We start from the raw sequence: 15,346 nt of genomic DNA, 5'->3' as shown, positions 1-15,346 counted from the left end.
CAGTTGCACACTTACGAATGATAACATTGTATTCACACACAATGAATGCTTGTGTCACTGCATCGTACTTTTCTAATTTGAGCTGACACACAGATTCATTGCACAAACACCTCCATGTACATGGAGACAAACACAGACACTCACAAGATTAACCTAGACACAGTTCCTCCTGGCTTCCGTCAAATCCCAACAGTTAATGACAACAAAACAGGAACAATCTGATCTTCTCTTCCTGCCTCACACTTCCTGCCCACCACCTCCTCTTCCTGCTCCTCAGACAGACCGACAGAGAAATATAGGTGATAGGGGGAAAAAAATAAAGACCTTCCTAAAAAAGCTGAAAATTAACAGAGACATTTTATGGCTACCACCAACAATATTTCTGCATTTGTACAATACACTATATCGATAAAGTGATATATTGCAATACTTTTGTCTCCAATAGGTAATTGATATGCGCCCGCAAAGAATTGGCAAGTCATTTTAAAACTGGCACTGTTTAATAAACGAACCAAAACGCTGCTACTAATTTGATGTTGCAATTATATAGTGTGTCTGTATTTATTTCCAGAGATGTTGTACCGAAATATTCTAAGTCTGTGAAGAAGACAATGTTTTTTTTTTTTTGACAGATTGTCCCCATGAATGCAAAAATAAAAATGCTCTATTTTCCCATTTACCAAAACTGGTATCTCTACTTACGAAATTAATTGATTCTGGATTTTCGTAAACTGAAAATTCCGTAAGCAGAGACGCGTTTTCCATGTAAATGCACAAATCCGTTTCAAGCTCCCCAAAATTCAGACATACAGTGCCCTCCATAATTATTGGCACCTCTGAAAAAGATGTGTTTTTTTTAGCTTCTAATAATTTTTTAAAATTCAAATAATATGGGACATTAATGGAAAAAAGAGAAAAATCCAACCTTCAATACAAGTGCATTCATTTAGTGGGGAAAAAAATCCCACATAAAGAATAGATTATTTGACATCAAATAATGTGTGTCACAATTATTAGCACCCCTGGTGTTAATACTTTGTACAACCTCCTTTTGCCAACAAAACAAGGCCTGGGGACTGAGATGGCCATGGGAGGAGCTTGATTTTGTGTCTGGTGAACCATTTCTGTGTAGATTTGGCCATATGTTTAGGGTCATTGTCTTGCTGAAAGACCGAGTGACGACCCATCTTCAGCTTTCGGGCAGAGGGCAACAGATTTTGATTTAAAATGTCCTGGTATTTCAAAGCATTCATGATGCCATGCACCCTAACAAGGTTCCCAAGGCCTTTGGAAGCGAAACAGCCCCACAGCATCACTGACCCACCCCCATACTTCACAGTGGGTATGAGGTGCTTTTCAGCATGCGCATCTTTCATGGCACGCCAGACCCACTTAGAGTGTTTGTTGCCAAAAAGCTCAATCTTGGTCTCAGACAAAAATACACACGGTCCCAGGCTTCAACTGGGACTGTGTGCTTTGGTCAGATGAGACCAAGATTTCTAATAATTGTGACACACATTATTTGATGTCAAATAATTTTATCTTTATGTGAGATTTTTTCCCCACTGAATGAATGCACTTGTATTAAAGGTTGTATTCTTCTCTTTTTTTCTATTAAGGTCCCATATTATTTGAATAATAAAATATATATATATTAGAAGCTATAAAACACATCTTTTTCAGGGGTGACAATAGTTATGGAGGGAACTGTAAATCTTTCATAAAGGATAAAAATAAATCCAAACGTAACAAAAGTATGTCACATTTAGATTTTTGTACAATAAACATGAAATGAGAGTTGTGCATAATGTAAAAGACAAAGAATAAAGAATAAAAATTAATACACTCACTTGTCAGAACACGAGGGGCGAATGAAGAGAACGCTGGGATACACACGTACACATACTAGTACAGTAGAGGTCCCTCTTAGCCGATTGGATGCCAGGAAGATACTAGGCCAATGGCAGAGCAGCTATAATTATGTTGCATTCAGTAAACTCTGGGAGCTGTGAGTAGCAGCTAATACTGTATTTTTGCCCTTCGCATCTTGAAATGTCTTTTGTAACAAGAGACAATATTTTCCTGTTGAGGCGTGTCGTATCCTGAAAATTCCGTATGTAGAGACGTTCATACGGTGAGGTACCACTGCATATTGTTTTTCTCTCTTAATTGGTGTATTGTAGAACATTGTACCGTATTTTTTGGACTATAAGTCGCAGTTTTTTTTCATAGTTTGGCAGAGGGTGCGTCTTATATTCTGGAGCGACTTATGTGTGATCATTTACGGTCGGGTTGGGTCGGGTCGGGTCGGTCCGACTTCTCTCTTGCTAACTTTTTAAAAAATAAATATCTATCCATATATTTATACTAAAATGATGTATGGATGTTAAATAAAATAAATAATTTGGATAAAACAGAGAAGGCGCTATGATGTATGGATGTTAAATAGAATAAATAATTTGGATAAAACAGAGAAGGCACTGTGCATGCCTGCGCAGGTGAACGCAGTGGCCCCACTCTCTTTTCAATCTTCCCCTCCGCGAGCATCCTGGTATTTCCTTTTCGATATGGAGCAGCTATAGGAGTGAAAAACAAATTAAAGACAGGGGAATTGAAAAGCAAACAATTGCGGTAGGAGTGGGATATGGAAAGGATTCAAATTGATTGTTGAAAATACGGAAACCTGTGTCGGCTTTGCTGAATAAAAACAAATGTGGCGCTTTGGTCTCATACGAGAAATATATTTTTCCAGCCTTATTTCGTTGTGTAAATGCATTTATAATGATCATAGAAATATGTAGACTATTTAAACATTGAGAAAACATTTTTTTTTCTGCCAACTTGAGGAGATTGAAATAAATGTCAAATCCACTAGCCGCCTGTTAGAACAGACACGCAAATATAAAAGATATAAATGTTTATTGAATATCAATCTTACAGTCTTGTTTAACTGGGAGAATTCGTTTCAAAAGACAGGCTTTAATTTGTTATCATTATGCATATATGCTCCGGCATCGTCACAAACGTGATCACACAAAACGCAACAACGCATCGCATCCCCACATTTCCTCCTTCTACTGAGTTCTCACAAATACAAAATAAAATTTGTGTGTGTGTGTGGGGGGGGGGTTCGGGCTCGTGTCTACAAATAAAACATAAAATTTCGGGTTTTTTCGGGCTCGGGCAAGCAAATCAAGTTAATTGATCGGGCTCGGGCCGCATTGGGCTTTAATACCAGCGGGCCGGTCGGGTCAGGCTGGATTTTTTGGCCCGATCTATCTTCTAGCGTCATGTAATGTTAGCATATTGTACACCTATTTAGCCTGTTGTTCTCTATTGTATTTTAAATTGCCTTTCAAGATGACATGTCTGTTCTTGGTGCTGGATTCTATCAAATAAATTTCCCCCCAAAAATGCAACTTATACTCCGGTGCGGCTTATATATGTTTTTTTCCTTTTCATTGCGCCTTTTTTGGCTGGTGCGACTGATACTCAGGGACGACGTATAGTCGGAAAAATACGATATATTGATGTTGATTGTATATTGATATTTTGTGAGTTGAGCTGTCCCAACTAGTTGACGTAGTCGACGTCATCGATGACGTAAATACGAGCACACCATCCCAACGACGGTTAATGAAAGGCTTTAAAAAATCATGCGTGGAAAGTTGAGAATGGTAAAAATGGGAAAGCAGCTCAAAGCCAAAAAAGCGCACCAGAGTGGCCAAACCATGTACTTATTTCAACGAAACAAAGGAGGGTACACTGTCGGTTCTGACTCTGCAACGCCAAGCTTGCAATTGCTTACCACCACAGCATGCGCCATCACCCAGTTGTAATTTTGGAAGACGACAGGAGACAACAAGCTGGTAGATCGTAAGTCCATATGCTTTAACTAACTAACAACATTTTGTTATTGAAGTTGCCTTTATGTGCATTGTACGACGGCGTATTGGGGGCTAATGTCGGGCTATTATAGTTGAATTAGCAGCAACGTAATTTACGTAGCACATTGCTGCCTCAGTAAAAATCAGTTATTGTGAGCTTTGCATCACAAATCCTATTGTATTGTAAGGAACCAAGAGGTTCCCATGCCTAATTTATACAGGAGTGCAAAGTGTGGCTGAGCTGACCTTTAAAATCTTTTTATTTCATTTGATGCCAGAAGCAAATTTAATTGATAGGTAGCAATAAATCCCCAGTATGTGGTCTCAGATCACAGCAGCTGCCATTGTTTAAGAAATCCACAAAACATTGTATCACGTACAGTCGATATAAAAACGTTGAACCAATGTGCCCCTCTCTATGCACTGCAACAGATATGCATCTTTAAAAACTTGGTATCAGTCAGGTGCTATTTTTCAAGCAGAAACCTAATTGGTTAAACTGTCCGTGCCGGATCGGTTGGAATAAAAGCCTGTGCCCACAGCAGCCCTTGAATATTTACATATAAAGTCCTGTATCACGATTTTAAATGATAGTACTGTATTGGCCCGAATAAAAGACAGTGTTTTTTGTATTGAAATAAGATTGAAAAAGAGGGGGTCGTCTTATATTCGCGGTCTAGACATTATACCCATTCACGACGCTAGATGACGCCAGATATCATTGAAGCGATGTTCTGTTATGACAGATCTCAGCTACTCTACCCATTCACGACGCTAGATGGCGCCAGATATCATTGAAGCGATGTTCTGTCATGACAGATCTCAGCTACTATTTTAACCAGTTTGCATTATTTTATGGCAATGTTTTTCCTTATTCAGATTTGTTTCAAGACTACAGTTACAGTTAGACTTCACTTTGATAGTTAATGCAGTTATTGTGATTTTGTTGTTTTATCACAATAGATTGGTTTATTTACATTTCACAAACTAGAAGCCATTCAATTTACGAATGAGATTGCACTTTAGTTTACATATTTAAATGTTCAGATATTTAGATTTGAATGAGGCAAAATAACGTTTTTCTCTTAAATATATTGTTATAATCATTTGTTTCAGATGTACTGTAATTATTTTCTGTATAAAAATTAATTTGGTGTTCAGAAAGTCTTTTTTCAAACTTGAGTCTTGAAAAAGAGGGGGTCGTCTTATAATCAGGGCTGTCCTATATTCAGACCAATACGGTAATTACAAACATATAAAAACAATAAAAACATGAAAACAATAAGGTATCATTTAAAAACATGAAAAATATGTAAACGCATGAAAACTACCATGTAAAAACGTACTAATTCTTATGTGAAAACATGAAAACTTTCATGTAAAAACGAGAAAACTATCATGTAAAAACGTGATACTGGACTTTTTTTTTTTTTTTTAATTGGTCTGGCAGCAGTTCGCTTCCGTACTTGACGACTGGTTTACATTGTTAGTTACTTGTATGAATTGGAAGAAAGAAAGAAAAAAAAAAAAAAACCACAAATCTACTACATTAGCAAAGTCAAAAATAAAAAAATATTTGATTCAACAAGTGATCCAAATCAGATGATTTTTTTTTTTTTTTTTTTTTTTTAAACTTTTATCCATTTTTATACTTTTATATTACATATATAAAATGAATAAGGAATTTTAAAATATTTCTCAAAAATATCTATACTTTCATGATACATTCATAATGTCAGTATAATTGTCATCCAGAATCAATGGAGCTTCTGTGACAGCGGCCTGCACAGAATGTATTTCTATTTTGCAGTTTTCTCAAACTGTGCAAAATTTATACTTGAACTTTGAACTTATATAATGCATATACATATTACATAAGTACCTGAAAAAAAGTTTAAAAAGTATTAGAACTTTTAACCCAATTTCTTTTATGTCTTTTACATCCACCAAATTATTTATCCGCCTCTTAATTGTTCATAAAAAAATAAAAATGAAAAAATAAAAAAAGAAACACATCCTCCATAGCGGAGGCAATAAAGAAATACGTAAGAAACAACCTTGTTTGTCTTTACAGGATGCCTGAGCACACAAGCATGCATGTTGACACACACATTGCACCTGATGAGCTGCGGTTCTAAATGGAGGAAGTGAAAACTTGGTCCATCTGCTTTGACAGGAAGTCAACAGAAGCCACAGAAAGGCACACTGACGTCAATCAGAGCCACAGGAACACCTCCCCACATCGCACACACACACACAACGCACTTTCACAGTGTCACAAAACCACTCATTCAAGTCTTGTCAAACCACAATAACGCAGGTAAAGTTAAAAAAAAAAAAAAAAAAAAACAGGACACCATCACTCTGAAGGCATCCATACTATGTTGAAGTTACAAAAATATTTACAAAAGAGATTATGAATTGAAGTGTGTTACAAAGGCAGAAACATATTGTTTGTGCACAACATGAAACGTTTGATTCCATTGCCATATCTCAAGTATTGTAAAGTAATTAAAAAATTTCATTGACCCTAACTGCCATTATTGACTAGTAGCTTCTTTTTCGTTACAAACTCTGACAGTATAGTCTAATTCTAACCTGAGAGTTTCCCAGTTAAATATAAGACTCGTTAACTTTCAAACGCTGCCAAGAAATTTTTTGTGTCTGGAAATTCACACTTGTTGAGACACGGCCTCTCGCTGACGCACGTAAATATTGTACATGCACTGTGTAAATGATGACTGCTGATGAGGGAATTTTTTTATATTATTCAGTCAGCTGCTTTATCAAATAAAACCAAAGAAAACCTGGATGGCAACGATAATACAGTACTGTATTATTCAAAAGGAAAGCTGTCAGGTATGCGATTTTGCGATGAAAAAGCCAAAACGATTAATAATAAGCAAAGGCAAATTATTGAAAATACAGCAACAGCAGATAGATAAAAATTAGCTCAATATTCCTCTAAGCTTCTTACCTGGGAGGCACACTTTGGTGACTGCAGGCTGATTTGTGGTTGCAGGAGACCTCCTGTAAGAATGACAGACAGAATAAGATTAAAATATTCCTTTGTGTAAATATTGTGAAAATTTTGGATACTGTAACGTATGCGAAATGCAGTGACTAGCCATACAGCATTAGTACTTTGAGAATAAAGGGAATACAAATCTTATGCCAGATTTACAATAAAACATTGGAAATGTCCAATGTAGCTGATCTTTAGTACATAAAGTCTGTCAAAATTTGTGAACATAAAAGATGAACATGACAAATATCCACTTGGAGGTTGAACTTTGCTTAAGTTCCACAAGTAACTGCTTTTTAAATGCCCTTTTTCATGATTGAGACAAACTTGGAACTGAATGCAATAGGGGTGTGACAAAATATTGAAATAGTGATATATCGTGATACTTTGTATCTCAAAAGGTTATCGATATGTTCCCGCCAAGAATCGAGATATTGTTTTAAAACGGTGTCGATGTCTAAAAAACAAATAAATAAAAATAAACCAACAAGTTGCTACCAAAATCTTCTACCATGATAGTGTCTCAGTTAACTGGCATTGACGGTGCTCGACGCCCAATCCATTTCGACTGGGAATGTTCGTTCTTTCGAAATCAGAGCATCCACAGTCATTCTGTCTGATTTTCAGGGCATTTACAGGTCACTTGTTGTTCATTTTAGGGCATTTACTGGTCATTTCCTGTTTACTGCCTATTCATTTGGGTGATTCCCAGGTCACTTCCTGTTCTGTAACTCAAAATAAACAGGAAGTGACCCATAAAATACCCCAAAATCAACAGGAAGTAACTGAAAATTAACAGGTAAATGACCAAAACTACCGCATTGCCTGGCATTGGCTGCCACTACCAGCCATAGACGTTCAATCCGTTTGAAGTGGGAGGGATGGCAGCGAATGAACCACCCTCCCAGTTCAAATGGACTGGACGTCTACTAGTGATAAAATCAATCCAATTCACAGCAGAAGCTTGTTTTTTCTGTTTATTAGTTGTCTGTAGAATATCCTAGAATGATATTTCCGACCAATGTATCGATAATCGTTGTATCGCCATATCGTCAGATCATCGTTATTGTGAGCTTTGTAGCGCAAATGGTATCGAATCGTGAGGTACCAAGAGGTTCATACTCCGAGAATGCAACTATTGTAATATTATGACATTCTCTGCAAATATAATATCATATATAATTCTAATATTATGACATTCTTTTCAATTCTAATTTACCTTCACAAAAAAATTTTCACATTCCGATCTCATGATTTAAATTTATTTAGCAAAATTCAATTTCAGTTTATAGTGACAAACATACAGGTACATGGAAAAAGCAATTGATCGCAGTTCACAAAAATCCTCTTGGCCTATCAATAGATACATTTTTAAACCCATGACACATTCCTTTCGTGAGCACCTAAATGGCCAATAATGAGTGTATAAAGTGTCTTTTACAGACATTTGCACATTTCTAGTTCTTCATATTATGGAGAAGAAATTGTATCTGAATTTGGAGGACATCATGAATGTTACAACCATTGCTCTGGAAATGTGTGCACGCAACCCAGTAGTCAGGCTCCTGACTGTAATTCATTAGTAGTCTTAGCTGATCCTGGATAAAGTTGTTGAGTGTAATCACAATTAGGCAATTACATTGCAGAAAAAAAGTTGGTAGAACTTGGAATTTCAATTCAACTAATTTCACTTGTTAACTAGTTAACAGGTAAAATAAACAATGGACTTCATTTTAAGCAAATATACTGTACAATAACTTACACCAAAGGGGGCTCAAACCCGGGAATCCATAGGCGTAACTCCCAAAACTTACACAGAACCAACACAACACATCTATTACTGCACCGATCTATTACTGCACCGCTATGCATAACCATCCCTTTAAGTCATTTATGAGCAAAGGGATGGCTGTGTGTCCCTTTTTGATTGGCAATGAGCGAATCAGCGATATTGTCGTATTAAAGGGATCCGCGGATATAAAGACCTGTAGTACTTAAAAGATAAACGTTATGAGTTAAAATAATTTATTATGAAAACCCCTCTTGATGTTTTCGTTTTCATACAATTTGTGAAATTAGTTTAACTAGTAGGTCGACATAAACATTTAATCTTTTCAACCCTTTAAATTTGAACCCGAGAGGAACATTAAAGAGCATGACAGCACTGTCGATAATTCACCAAACGAGCAGCAAGAGCAAAATGAACAGGAAAGATGGAGTGAAAGGAGACGAGAGTATGACAAAATCGGTGGTCTGCCAAAATGTGCTACAACAGTGAAACGAGGCGAATTTGACACCCTAAGTACTACCGTGCGCTTTCAGCTTGTTTTGTTTAAATGCATACAGATAGAACATACTAAAGTTGCCTTGAGAAAATATTTAAAAGTAGTAATATCAAATAAGGGTGGTTTGGATATGCTACGTGACTAATTTGGTCAACAAATCAACAATCTGCTTTAAAGCTACCACAAGAAAACACAATGCATAAAAGTATGAGAAGGAAACATATTCAAAAGTATTTTGAGGCAATGTAAAGGCAATAAAAGACTCAATAAAAAACACAAATGGTAAGCACTCGCCGCTTCTAACAGATGTGCGCATGTGTTAGACGTGTTGCCGCGTAGAAGGAATTGCAGTACACCGATAGTGTTTGTCTAGTGACAGTGACAAACTACATCATCACCCCGAGCGTCCATTGCACGCATAAAACATGGCGCCCTCCGTAGGTCAAAACGTACTAAATATGATAGATTTTTAAACCAATTACAATATTTTATGTGTTTCTAATAACATATTTTAGTAAAAGAGAACAATTGTGGGTTACTAGAGTCTGCAAGTCTTTAAGTTCGAGGTTTCCTTTAACATCCACAGGAGGCATTTTTCAATTTTCATTCCGTTGTTCTGAGTTGAACTGGAGATTTTCGTAACGGCACTTGCTTTGTTAAAAACTTCTCGCCAAAAATTGAGCTACTATTTCTGGTGTTTTATTTTATTTTTTATTTTATTGTAGCTGCTTGTGCTTGGAGACTTCTGGCACTCTAGTTTCTTTCCCTACCGAGCAGCGGGTGCCATTGAGCCCCTCCACCTTCACAAAGCACTCTCAGGCAGATACACTTTGAGCTTCCCTTCATTGAAAGACCAGCATCCGCTACTGCTGTATTGTTTAATCTCAAATATTTGTCTCAGTGTCTATGAATGCAGGTCAGGCACATTTAAGAGATGTACGTAGATAATACAAGTGAGTGTTTGGATGGCTTGCAGCATCCTTCAAAACACTGCGGAATAAAAGGCATAGCTGCCCTACATAGCGGTGCATATTTTTAGTCTTTCAAAACACCATGAGGTGTGATATTAGTGAAAGCTATCGTCACTTTGAATAACAATAAATGTGGGTGGTATCTACAACACATCTAAAATTACAGGAGACAGACCATTGTTAAATTGATACATGTGATATATTACAAAAATAGATTTGAGATGTTTAAATTAAGACCTAAAACCCAAATTGTAGTTAGTACTGTTGCTAGAAATGTCTAACGCCCTAACAGGCACACAGACACATGCTAGGCTTTTTAAAGCTCTATACTACCATCTTGTGGTAATTTCGCAAACATACACACTCAAAAAACACTACTTTTAAAAAAAGTGACTTTTTTCCTGCCCTTAGGGAGTAGAACTACTGTAATTATATGCTCTCGTGTTAAAATAAATAAATAAATAAATAAATAAATAAATAAATAAATAAATAAATAAGAAAAAAAAGGCTAGGTGTTCACTGAAATTAATATTGTTCTCTATGTTATTTACAATTGACTGCAAAATAACAGCTTGAATCAGTCAAAATTATTGTTGAAAAAAGTCGGGCATTCACATTAAGCGGAGTTTGAAATTCACGGAGCATGGAATTAGTCATCATAACTTTTAAATGCGGATTTAAATGTCAAATCAAAATGATATTGCCTTATTTTAACAAAAATAAGCAATGTAGGCCATAGAATGAATGACTTACTTGCTGGAGGCACACTGGACATTGGTCAAGACGGTAAAGTTGTTCCTTACACTTCGAAGGCTTGCCAGGACCTGGAGACATTGGATGACGATAATTATTCACCACCATGCATTTACAGTATTTGGTGCTAGCTGTTGGCCATCATATAATTCAGTTCATTCTTTGCAACTAGCTTGATGTCCATGGATGTGCATCCATAGACTCTATCATCATTTGACAAGACAACTCCCAAAGACTTTGCGCCACGCCTTCCCGTAGAGCGTTGAAGTGGCTTTCACTATTCACTGTGATAAATACACACTGCGTTTAACGCCGGATTTAGGTGGAAATAGGACGAAAGTTTTACTGAATACAAGCAGACAGGAGTGTCTCAAGAGTGATTTGGTCAAGGATTCAAGGTAATTATTATACAAAATAGCACCATGCATGCACTTAGAAAGGTTGTGAAAAAAATCAATGGGAAAAAATTAGCGGAACTTTAGCATGAAATATTTACGTAAAATGAATGATAAGTGCCTGTTTTTTGTTTTTGTTTTTTGTTTTTGCTTTTAACCAAGAATCTAGACTGTTTTATGTTCATATCTATAGAAATTCCAGGATGTATGCATTTATTTAAAATAATTTTAAACTTAAAAAGCTCTTTGTTTCATGACGGCCGCCATGTTGGATTAAACAATACCGTAACTTTGGTTTGAAATATTTACGTAAAATGAATGATAACAGACTGTTTTTTGTTTTTAACAAAGAATCTAGACTGTTTTACTTTCATATCAATAGAAATTCCACGATTTAAACATTTATTAGTAAGAATTTTCGACTTAAAAAGACCTTTGTTTTGTGACGGCCGCCACGTTAGATTTTGTGTCTCTACACAATAGCGGAATTCAGCCTAAATAAGTTCTGATTGTATATATAATAATAAAATTTTGCTTTTGTTGAGTAAAACTAAGATGATTCTGCATGCTTTGCTCAAGTATTACGTTTGGAATGTGAAAACTCAGTGATTTATTAGATGTTGCTATTTTGAGCAAAAACTTATATGTTGAGTATTGCTTTTGATCCTGACAATATAGATTATCTCTGCATTTGGTGATTTTTTGTGTATCTAGTGTAAAATTTAAGATTTTTTTTTTTTTTTTTTTTTTTAGCAATTTTAAGCTTTTTTTTTTTTGCAATTTATTTATACTTTTATAAAAAAAATTATTAATCCAGATTTTATCAGGGAACGACTTAGAATGTTTTTTTTATGTCGCTGCACATGGAAACTCATGTATGCTTAAGGAAGGTGTCTGTTTTGGTTTTAGGTCGTGAATGGCTTTGGTAATGAAAATATTTGAATTTTAAGTTTTTGAAAACGCATCGGCCCCGAGTCCCGTGTCCCGTCAATTGATAGTGAAGTCTACGGTGCATCATATAATAATAAACATTTGGTCGTGTATGAACATTTACCGACCAAATCCAGAAAAAGTAGGATGCTATACATATTGTGAAAAAAAATTGAGGGCAATGATGTGGACGTGCCAAATTTCCTAAATTCAAACACTTTTCTAATGCTGCTCCACTATCCTTCTTTGCAACATTGGAGGAATTGGTGGTCTTCTACTCATCTTGGCTTCAGAGAGACACTGCCACTTTGAGAAGCTCTTTTTATATTCAACCATGTTGCCAATGGATCTAATTTGTGGTAACTGGTCTTTCAACCACTCGTTATACTATGTGCAATTAACTTTTCCAGCCTCTTATTTCTAACTGTCCCAACTTTTTGGAGATATGTTGACTCCATGGAATTTAACATCAACATATTTTCCCCTTAAAATGATGCATGTTCTCTGTTTCAACTTTTGACCTGCTGTCTATGTTCTATTCTGAATACAACATTGAAATCTTGGCATTTCCACATCATTGCATTCAGTTTTTATATATAATTTATATAGTGTCCCAACTTTTGGGAATCTAATTTTTAGATATAGTCAGGCGAAGGCGTTATATTGCTAGCTCATATTTGCATTTGCAGACTCTAAATTCACCATAGGTATTAAAGAGGCTGATTAGATGTTTTTTTTCTATACATGCACTGTGATCGCTGAAGGGAAAAGCCAAATGGGATGGAGGGATTGACAGATGACTAGTGGAAGGTGTACCGTGTCTCTTGCTCAATACACGGGGCTGGCTACACACCTAACCTACACCATTGGTGTTCAGTAAAGTGGAAGCATGAATGTATAGTAATAATAATTTTCATAACAATAGTTAAATTAAAAATTAAACTACAATGTGTATATTAATAATAACGGTGAAAAAGTACATTTTAGACCAGGTACCAGTCTAAAGTAAAAAAAAAAAAAAAACCTCAGAGGGCTAACAATAATGAATCCCTAGTCAATAAACTGCTATATACTAACATCACACTAGGACAATAAAGATAACACAAAGAAGAAAATCCACACCTGAAAATTAGCTTTATTGAGGTGATAAAATGTAAAGCCCTTCTCCTGCATAAGTGTTAATGTCTCTGTCCCTTAATCTAAATCTGAATATTAAGGCTGAGTCCAGAACATTTGTTTTATTCATTTGTACAGTCTATAAATGATTAATAAAACTTAATGGCTTAATTGAATTCAATTAAATCAAAATTTCTTCTTGATAAACTACATTAGAAATTACACTATATCACAAGACACCCACTCCCTTGCAATTGAATGTGTTGGAACTCAGATGTAACAGATTTCACTGGATTTTCAAACAACAAATGGGGTAATATTTACCTGAGCAAAAGGCGTCACGATCAGGTCGTCGCCGTGTCTGGAAGGAGACAGAAATTAGGTGCACAAAGAAAAGCATTTAAATACAGTGTTAAAACTGAATGCTTTGCTGTTGACATTTTAGAAACTATATTAGTGAGGGACAAATGCTAAAATGACCTAGCCAGCACTAAGAAGCTGAGAAAGATGGATGGATTTTGGGAAGAAGGTCACACTTGGGAGTCTCTTCTGGAGGGTATGTGGCCTTGTAAGGCATTCTGTGCAATGACTAATCTATTTTTGTAAACTGAGAAAGAGCAAGACACTTCAAATCATTGTCATGCTGGAGCCAGCCACATTTTCTTATGACTAAGGGGATACATTTAAAGGCAGTTGCTATTAGTGGATTAAAATCAGCGTCGGTACTTTAACAGAGGCAAACCTCATGTCTGATGACCCAAATGGATGGATGTACTTCAAAGTTAAAAACAAATGGAGAATGACAGCTTTCATGTAAAAAATAGTAAACAACATTAAAATTGTAAGCATATGCTCATAAAACAGCTGAAAAACTGATAAAACAGATTGTTATATGGTGGTAGGTTTGGCTTTAGAAAATTTAATACACATTGTGGCCTGTCTTTTATAAAAAATTTCATTCCCATTGGTATACCGTATCTTATTGTTCATCGATTGTGAATCAAGCCTCATATTTTGGCTAAAGCAAGATACTTATTTTCTTCAATTTAAATTATGTAAAAGGTAAGAAGAGCATTTTATGCAAAAAGGAAAGTCTTGGTTTGTTCAGTGGAGATACAGCCATCACGGAGTCATGGATTATTATTGTGTCATCATCAAATAAATATACAGTGATCCCTCGCTACGTTGCACTTCAAACTTCGCGCCCTCAGTCCATCGCAATTTTTTTTTTCAATTAAAAAACAAATAAATAAATACAGTATTTTATAGGGATGTCCCGATCCGATCACGTACACCCTCTCCCTCCTGCTGTTTTTCTTGCTCACCAAGCAGCTGCTTGTTCAAGTTAAATTAACTATGAGTGACAGCTCTGAAGCTTTGATCTGGCCAGAGAAGTTTGGGAACACCTACCTTGAAAGGCACCAAATGTATGAACTTGTTGAGCATGTTAAAAACTAGCAGTAGTGTGCTGTGGTGACTCATTGTGTGTGTGTGTGTGTGTGTAAGTGAGCAGCGTGAGCGGGTTTGAGTGGACTCACTCAATAAAGCATTTAATAAAGATGAGCATTTTGCTACATTATTCTTGTTTAAAAATAATTCAGTGGGACGGTAACATGTTTCAAAGTTTTTTTTTTAATTTAAATTATACTTTGGGAAAAAACATCTCTTAAGTTTTTTGTTTTTTTAAAAAAATGTAAATAAACTCTGCCTTTACTTAGCAGAATTTCGATTATTATGGGGGGGGGGGGGGGTCCCCCATTTTATTTTACATATTTTCCGGAGTGTAAGTTACTGTATCTTTATATATATATATATATATATATATATATATATATATCACGACAATTACGTCAACAGATGACTATTTAGCCTGTTGTTCTAAACTGTATTGTTATTAGTATAATGTAACTTCATTGATATTTTTTTGGATGGTGCAACTGGTGCAATTTATATTCTGAAAAATATGGTAGAGGTGTGCAATAAA

General features: G+C 35.7%; 1 protein-coding gene across 5 annotated transcripts in view; it reads right to left on the bottom strand.

Moving 5' to 3' along the window:
* Nucleotides 1-15,346, bottom strand: part of pde4ba (phosphodiesterase 4B, cAMP-specific a) — a 240,747-nt gene that overhangs the window by 65,114 nt on the left and 160,287 nt on the right. For all 5 annotated transcript variants that reach the window (XM_057842031.1, XM_057842032.1, XM_057842034.1 and 2 more), the window contains 3 exons: nucleotides 13,687-13,723; nucleotides 10,922-10,992; nucleotides 6,865-6,917 (listed from right to left, as the gene is read on the bottom strand). In XM_057842031.1, coding sequence (XP_057698014.1) covers nucleotides 6,865-6,917; nucleotides 10,922-10,992; nucleotides 13,687-13,723 — 161 coding nt within the window. The remainder of the gene's footprint in view (nucleotides 1-6,864; nucleotides 6,918-10,921; nucleotides 10,993-13,686; nucleotides 13,724-15,346) is intronic.

The sequence above is a fragment of the Corythoichthys intestinalis genome, chromosome 7 (assembly GCF_030265065.1).
Source record: "Corythoichthys intestinalis isolate RoL2023-P3 chromosome 7, ASM3026506v1, whole genome shotgun sequence".
Classification (NCBI taxonomy): Eukaryota; Metazoa; Chordata; class Actinopteri; order Syngnathiformes; family Syngnathidae; genus Corythoichthys; species Corythoichthys intestinalis.
This window is presented reverse-complemented; position numbering and strand designations above follow the sequence as displayed.